The sequence below is a fragment of the Ictalurus punctatus genome, chromosome 21 (assembly GCF_001660625.3).
Source record: "Ictalurus punctatus breed USDA103 chromosome 21, Coco_2.0, whole genome shotgun sequence".
Lineage (NCBI taxonomy): Eukaryota > Metazoa > Chordata > Actinopteri > Siluriformes > Ictaluridae > Ictalurus > Ictalurus punctatus.
In genome coordinates, this window is record NC_030436.2 from 18,093,985 (window position 1) to 18,102,500 (window position 8,516).

At 44.5% G+C, this 8,516-nt stretch overlaps 1 protein-coding gene across 1 annotated transcript in view; it reads left to right on the forward strand.

Moving 5' to 3' along the window:
• The first annotated feature begins 707 nt into the window (after positions 1 to 707).
• kbtbd8 (kelch repeat and BTB (POZ) domain containing 8) overlaps positions 708 to 8,516 on the forward strand; it is an 8,999-nt gene continuing 1,190 nt past the window's right edge. Inside the window, exons 1-4 of the mRNA XM_017451053.3 lie at positions 708 to 812; positions 3,473 to 3,680; positions 4,405 to 5,522; positions 6,401 to 8,516. The exon at positions 6,401 to 8,516 is cut by the window's right edge and continues 1,190 nt beyond it. Coding sequence (XP_017306542.2) covers positions 722 to 812; positions 3,473 to 3,680; positions 4,405 to 5,522; positions 6,401 to 6,864 — 1,881 coding nt within the window. The 5' untranslated portion in view covers positions 708 to 721 and the 3' untranslated portion in view covers positions 6,865 to 8,516. The remainder of the gene's footprint in view (positions 813 to 3,472; positions 3,681 to 4,404; positions 5,523 to 6,400) is intronic.

Consider the following 8,516-nt stretch of genomic DNA (forward strand, 5'->3'; position numbering starts at 1 on the left):
AGATGGATGGATGACGAGGTGATTGACATGACCTCATGCAAGCGCACTTTCAAAATATCTTCCTGACTGTACATCGTGTGAGCCAATGTGCCTTCTTGAAGTTGCACATCAGGTGTCTCACAGCGTGTCTCACCGAGTCTGTGCTAAGGAAATACCAAATAACCCCTTTGAATTTAATCACAATCTGACGCTGCATTTTGAATCCGCATGCCTTGTTAATATTTATAATGCACTGTGATGTCATAATGCATTTGTCTTTATGACAATATTTCAGAAATGGCTTCACTATTCATACTTAGTTAAGCTTTATGTTAATCCATCTATCCATCCATCTTCTACCGCTTACTCCTTCTTCAGGGTCGCGGGGAACCTGGAGCCTATCCCAGGGAACTTCATACTAATCATTTTATATATATATATATATATATATATATATATATATATATATATATATATATATATATATATACAAATAGCGAATTAACACATTTTAGGAATGTTTCTAGAAGGTACTGAGCTCTTTTTTTTTCTTTTTTTTCTTTTTTTCTTTTTAAAAATCTTTTTAATGAATCTTCTGTTTACTCTCAGGAGTGAGTGCTGCATAAACCGAGCATAACGAAGTCCCAAGGCTGGTCATGTTATCGCTTTAATGTACTATGCAAAATTATGAACACGGCGCAATTTCATTGGCCAGCGAAAGATGTTTCTGGACGCTGATTGGATGAGGCTTGTTTCCGGGGCGCTCAGATCGACCGGTGACGTTTTCCCCAGCCGCAGTGAGACGGACTGGGCGAGAATGGCTGCCGGTGGAGGTTAGATTTACACGGTTTTATATCTCTTCGAATATTTAAAGTTATTTTTTTAGTATTTTATTTCATTTTTTAAAATTATATTTAACACGACACGCATTTGCTCTGCCAGAACAGTGTGTTACGGTTTAAATGGATGTTGTTTACGAGTGTTTGTGTAGCCAGAAAAAAAAAAAAAAAAAAAGTACAAACCGGTTGTTGGCTAATCTAAGCTAGGTTAGCAAAACTAGCCCGGACAGATTAGCTCTGTTGAACCAGCCACGTCCAAAACATCATACTTTTTCTAAACATTACGAAGCAGTATGTATATACATTAGTGTGTCTGAGTATTTTTCTGACAGGGTAATAAATATAAAGCAGGACTGGTTTGGGGTTGTAGCCGTTATTGTGTAAGCCTTTTGTGGTTAATGCGCTCGTGGGGTTTTAACTGCAGGATGTCTGGCGTTTTAAAATCCCCGAAACACCTCAGTTTGGACGATTTCTACGACGTGTCAGTGTGACTTCCAGATAGGAAAACGATTTCAGGAACGTCCTAGTCCAAGTCCTGGTTAAAACTCGTTTTAATTTACACCTAGTTAGTCGGCGAAACAGCCTGCTATCTCTGCTAGCTACCACCTGCCGGTTGTGTGGCTAGTTTACAATGAGTTGTTAGCTAGCATGCTGGTTCCTGCTTTGACAAAGATGGGTCATTTATAACCACGAATTAAAGCGACTGGTCTGTAGTAAAGCCCTTTTTAAATTCGTTTAAAGTCACACTATTAACAAGAGTATGAGCTCTCTCCTTTTTTTTTTTTTTTTTGGCTCAAATATTAGCCCGCTTTTATGACTATATTCTCGTTATCTGTTTAAGTGAAACAGCCAGAAGCATCCAGTAAAAGTAAACAGTTATGGGGAGCCATTTTTAATACTACAAGACAAAACAAAAAAAACCAAAGGCGATGTATGAAATTAGTCACATTGATGATAACGTCATATAGGTTCATGGTCTGTTTTTGTTCCGTATCCACCTAAGCTTTTCTTGATGAAGTGCAATTGCAATGCTCTGATGCTGATAAATGGCTTTTGTGCAAACAGGCTCGGTCACGCTTCAAACCAGTCCAACGGGTCAACACGAGTGAATCACGAACCACCTAGTATGGTTATTCTGTGCTAACTAAGTGTTACTCATCCCCAGTTTCTGAGAGAGAGAGAGAGAGAGAGAGAGAGAGGGTGCTTGGACCCCTGGAAAAGAACTGTGCAGTTCATGGACGAGTTCCTGTTCTGCCTTGGAATCGCTCCGTTCTATGACGATCGCAGTAAACAGCGACTACGTTTACACGGGCAGCAGTAATCTAATTACTGACCTTATTCTGAATAAGACAGTATTCTGATTAGGGTGTTTACATGAGTTGCTTTTAGAATATTCCTTTCATGTTCAGGTTTCGCGTGTTATAGAACATAAACGGATTAACAGCACACGTCATTACGTCCCCACGCCACGCCATCCGGCGTCCCCTCGAGAATTTCACGTATTGACAATTCGTGTTCGTTATGGTACCGTATACAGTTTTGGGTGTTTTTATTTTTAATTTTATGAAAGCTTCAAGTGCAGTTAATTATTCGTCGTGCTGTACGTGCTAATAGACGACTACTCGAAGCCGTGGGCTGCGTCCCAAACCGCGTACTTGCATGCATTTCACCTACTATTCGGTAAGGTAGGTAAGCGCGCGGTTTCGGACGCAGCCGTGCTCTCGTGTTTGCCGTCAAACGGTTGAGCGCTGTACTTAAATGGAGCGTAAGAAAAAGTACTTAAATGGAGCGTAATTCCGTATAAGTTTTAAAAGGACAGTACTATATATATAATAATGTTTATATAATAATAATCGTTTATATCTGTAATCCCATTTAAAAATGTATCATTAATAAAATATATACTGTGAAAATAAATGTACTGTATTCATACTGTATCATAATACTGCAATACGTTAAATGTCTTTGTAATCTTGGTAGAATCTTATACAGTTGCCCAGGTCATGCAGTTTTTAGACAGTCCCCTACTGACTCCATTACTATAAAGCGCTGCTGCACTGCGTTTCCGAGAGGTTAGCTTCAGGGGGGTTTAACGGGAGAGAAATGAAAACTATGTTCAGTTGTACTTGTTTCTCGTTCCACTCCAGGGTGAGACAGTATACATTTCACCTTTACCTTTCTGTGTGTTTATCGTTTGAGAAGTAGAAGAGAGAGTCTCAAATGTGCGGTGGCTCTCCGGTGACCGCGGGGCAGTCTAAAAATGCGGTCGACTGTGACGGACGTCACTTCCAAATACAAACACGGCCAACGGTATACCCCTGACACTGATTGGCAGGTTTCTGTACAAGGGGAATGCAAAGCTATTTACCATTGCGTTTGAGTATTGGCAGGCTCTGTACGGCACACTGAGGACATGAAATGGCAAACGGTTTGATCGCTGTTGCTATTTCAATATGACCGGGTCGTAACGCGTGAAACGTGATTATCGCGAATACAGTTTGCGATTTGCGTTTGAACATTGTCCGCGAAATACGTCCATACAGCCGGTTTATAAAGTGTTAACTTTGCAGACGGTGGATTAATCACAACAAGAAACGATTGATTTTTGCGTTGGTTTTTAACTTTCGAACTCTGCCTTCTCGTTCTGGCTGCAGACGTTGGAAAGCTGTTACAAGTTCAAAATGGGACTCCTGCAAGCACAAGCTATAACGGGGTAGACGCCCTGCACGCCTGCACCATTCTCCAGCAGCTCAAAGCCCTGTACGACGAAGCGCAGCTGACCGACATCGTCGTGGAGGTGGACAACGGCGAGACCTTCGCCTGTCACAGAAATGTGCTCGCTGCCATCAGTCCTTATTTCAGGTAGAGCATGCTCCGTACGATTTGTCTCCGTGGTGGTCCGACATCGCTTCTGGGACAGAACTACAAGGTTATCGAAATGCTGGATGTGCTCAGCGAATAAATTTACAAAGTAATAGTAAGGAATATGTAATGAGGAGAGAAAAAATAAGCAGAAACACACCCTGATACTCAGTTGCCTCAGTTGAATAATACACTCGCAGCTGGTTTTAGTTTACTGAAGACATTTGAGAGTATTAGTTCAGGGTTAAGACATGCGTAGCAGAGAAGAACAACCTGTACACTTAATTTATGATGTACAAGGCTCAGCATGGTTCACTAATGATTTAATAATGATGTTATAGCTTTTAAAACCAACCCCCAGACTGTCACGTCGCTTGATAAAACGCGCGCTGATACGATCAAACAAAATGACTGATTTAGAAACTGGCTTCGAAAAGGTGTGAAATGGTCCTCGCTATGAAAGGAGGAAGCGAATGTTATTTCTGGTGTGTTTCGTGAAGGTTGCGTCAGGGGAAAACGCAGACAGAGTATAGTTGATTAGTTTAGCTTATACTTCATGTTTTCTGTTTTTCCTGATGCAACCGTCATGAAAACATGGGTTCGGATTAACGTCTGAAAATTGTAATGGTTAAAGCAAACACTTCTGAATCTCTTGACTACTCGCAGCTTTCATTTTGTTTTGATTTGTTTTTCTTCTTCCCCTCATCCTCTCCTGTCACGTCAGATCAATGTTCACCAGCGGCCTTACGGAGAGCAGCCAGCGCGAGGTGCGCATCGTGGGCGTGGAGTCGGAGTCCATGAGCCTGGTGCTGGACTACGCCTACACGTCGCGCGTCGCCCTGTCCGAGCACAACGTGCAGGCTCTGTTTACCGCAGCGAGTCTCTTCCAGATCCCGGCGCTGCAAGACCAGTGCGCTCACTTCATGATCAGCCGGTTGGAGCCACAGAACTGCATCGGCGTGTTCATGTTCGCCGACACGTACGGACACCGGGAGCTACGTGAACGAGCCCAGGACTACGTTCGCCGGAAGTTTCTGTGCGCTGTGGACGAACCCGAGTTCCTGCAGCTGACCAAGGAGCAGCTGGTGGGAGTTCTGGACAGTGACGACCTCAACGTGGAAAAGGAGGAGCATGTGTATGAGGGCATCGTGCGCTGGCTGGAGCACGACCCCGTGCGTCGGCAACCCTTCCTCGCCGACGTCTTCGCCAAGTGTATCCGGCTGCCGTTGTTAGACGAGGCCTTCGTGAGCCGCATCCCGGCCCCCTTTTCCCTGGCGCTGCCGACAGATCCTACGGAAAAGAGCCGAGCTAACGGTGCCAACGGCTGCCCGCAACGTCTAGGCATGACGGCGTCCGAGATGGTGATCTGTTTCGACGCGGCGCACAAGCACTCGGCCAAAAAGCAGACGGTACCGTGTCTGGACACGGCCACGGGCAAGGTGTACAAGCTGTGCAAACCGCCCAACGACCTTCGTGAGGTCGGCATCCTCGTCACGCCCGAGAACGACATCTTCATCGCCGGAGGCTATCGGCCCGGAAGCAGCGAGACGTGCATCGATCACCGCGCAGAAAGTGACGTCTGGCAATACGAGCATGCCGGCAACCGGTGGCTAGCACGTGCGCCCATGCTGAGAGCGAGGATCGGATGCCGTCTGGTACACTGCTGCGGGAAGTTGTACGCCCTCGGAGGGCGCGTGTACGAGGGCGACGGACGCAACGCTCTTAAATCGGTGGAATGCTACGATGCCAGGGATGATCGCTGGATTGCCGTTAGTCCGATGCCTGTTGCCATGGAGTTCCACAGTGCTGTGGAGTATAAGGATCGCATCTACGTACTCCAAGGTGAGAATTTTATATTTATTTGGATTTTTTATATTTATTGGTAATCTGTATATTTGTTATCGAACGTTCGTATGGAAATTCTTCAAACTGTCCTGTCAGTTAAACTTCAGAAATATGGGCTGAGAAGACCATCCTAAGCAAAGGCCTGTCAGATCTTGAATCATGTGACGTTCTCGATAGTCCTTGCCTCAAACAGATCATTCTACCTGAACGTGGCCTACAAGCTGGATTTGATTCAAGCAGTCCAAGTTGGCTGACCCATTTGGTTTCTATCTGCTCGCACTCTTCACTTCAGTCCCTACTGGTGAAATCTTTGAGTCTTCCCTCAGGCTACTGAACAAGAGCTAGTTTTATTTCTTTTCCCATCCAAAAAAAACCTCCCAAGTAATATGGCTCTAATTTCTTCAAAGGTCAACCTGTTTGCAGAGGCAGGGTCGCATTTCTTTTTGAGGGTCTCATCTGTGAACATTGACCTGAATTCTCTGAAGAATGCTGTGCTTCAAGCTTAACACGCCAACCATCAATCGTTTCTTGCTCCTGATAGATCCCTTAGTGTAGCTGAAGGTCTTTCCTAGACTCCGAGGTTCTCGGAGATTGTGGAAATTTATTTGCCTCCAAAGAAGAATCAAAACTACTCGCCACCAAGTGCCACCACTTTAGCCCCAGGTATTTAGACGTGTCCAGGTTGAAGGTACAGACACGCTCTTGGTCGTCAGGTAGTCACGCCAATTCTCTGACATGGCGGGTTGGTCAGGGGTCAGGAGCCATGGACAGCGTAAAGATCGCTGTAATATTCAGTATCGAACTTGATTGCTCACTCGTCCTGTTGATCTGTCGTTCCGCACTGAATTGACCAATCCGTTTCTTCCTCTTTGTAGGCGAATACTTCTTCTGCTTTGACCCCCGTAAGGATTACTGGAGCCACCTAGCACCCATGAGCATCCCCCGCAGCCAGGGACTGGCGGCGCTGCACGAGAACCGCATCTACTACATCGGCGGCGTGTGCCGCAACCACCAGCGCACCTTCACCGTGGAGGTGTTTGACCTTGAGCAGAACAGCTGGAGCCAGCGACAGGACTTGCCCTTCGAGCAGGCTGCCAGCCCCTACATCAAAGCGATGATGTTAGGAGGACATCTACACCTGTTCGTTCGCGCCACCCAGGTCACGGTGGAGGAGCACGTGTTCCGCACTAGCCGCAAGAACTCTCTGTACCAGTACGACGAAGAGGACGACAGCTGGAGCAAAGTCTACGAGACACCAGAGCGCCTCTGGGATCTCGGCCGCCATTTTGAGTGCGTCGTAGCCAAGCTGTACCCTCAGTGTCTCCAGAAAGTGCTTTGATTGCCGGAGAAAATGGGAAGCAGGGATATTTTGTTATTGTTTTTGGTTTTGTGTTTGTTTGTTCGTTCGTTTCAGGAGAAAGGGGAGTCAGTAGTTCTGTTCCCCGCCTATGGTGCTGTTCGAGTCCCCAGACACAGGAGGAGGAGGAGGAGGAGGAGGAGGAGGAGGAAAGTCTTAAAGTCGAGCGACATTCGATGACCTCAGAGGAGTGCTGATTATCAAGACGGCAGTATTTTTTAATCTGTAAGAGACGAGAACAAAGTGTCCTCACTGTTGCTTGTTTTACAGTTAAAACAAACAAATTCAAAGTGCAATTATCACATTGTTTGTGTCTTGAGCCATTTTTCTTTTCTGTCTCTAAGGCTTAGGTTAGGGTTTTTTCGTTGGTTTGTTTGCTGGTGTGCAGTGGAACACCGTAATAGATGTCCTTTTTGGAAAGGACAAGCAGTATGTGTGTGTGTGTGTGTGTGTGTGTCAAAAATGACAGTAAAGTAATAAAAATATATAAATAGCTATATATATATATATTAATACGGGTCTGGTGGGATGAGAGGTGCCCATCATTAGGTAGCTAGAATACTGAATAATGACCTTTTTTTTTTTTTTTTTTTTTTTTTTAATATAAAAGATCCTTTAAACCAATTATGGAGAAATTCTCTCTTGGTTTTATCTCTTTGATTATTTAGTCATTTTATAATCATTAATATAGATTAGTCTAATTTTGAGTGGCTGATTTTTTTTATTTTATTTTATTTTGTCATGTTAAATATATATTTTTTTTGTTGTTGTTTGTAGTTTGCCTTTTACTGTCAACCCAAATGCTTATTGATCTTTTTTGCATTTCAGTTTGGGTTCCAAGGTTTTTTTGTTTGTTTGTTTGTTTGTTCGTTCTTGTTCTTCTTCCATGTCAGCTGCGCCCCATGAATCTTTTTCAGCGTCGACTCTATTTCGGCGTTTCTCAGGGCCTCCACCTCTGGAGAGCCACAGTTCTGTCCAGTTTTCCAGTTTGGTGCTTTCTATGCTCCAACGCAACTCATCAGCTGACTCTCAAGCCTGTTTGAGAACAGGGCGGGGGAAATAAACACTGAATCTGTGATCTGAAGAACGATTACACACCGACGCGGGGTTGGGGAAATCCCAGAGATAAACGGAGCATAGTGTGTTGTGTTTTTTTGTTTATTTTTTAAAATTTTTTTTAAAAAATCAGAACCTGTGGTTGAACACGAAGGCCCATCGCTAAGCTCTGAACCCGGTTTTGTCGAATACCATGTTTGGCCGCACGTGTAATGAAAACCAGGAAACAGGTTTGATGATGTCATGCCAGATCTGCGGAGTGCCACTAGCAGGGTGGGAGATTTTTCGAGGGCGACGCCAGCACGAATCCATTTCACATGCATTAATCCTTTTGTTTGGGGGGCGGGGAAAAACAAAGGAACGACTCTCCTTTCAAAAGGAGGTATGCATTAAAGATTTAATGTCTTCTAAAAACAAATTAACTATATACATCAGGCACTCACGCGCCGTTGTTTTACCCTTCATGTTGTTTGATTATCATTATCTCCCACTCCAGCAAGAGGTGTCATGTAATCCTGGATGTTTCCTTGTTTGGGAAGAACATCAGTCTCTGAGCCATGCTGCTTTTTCGTTGACAA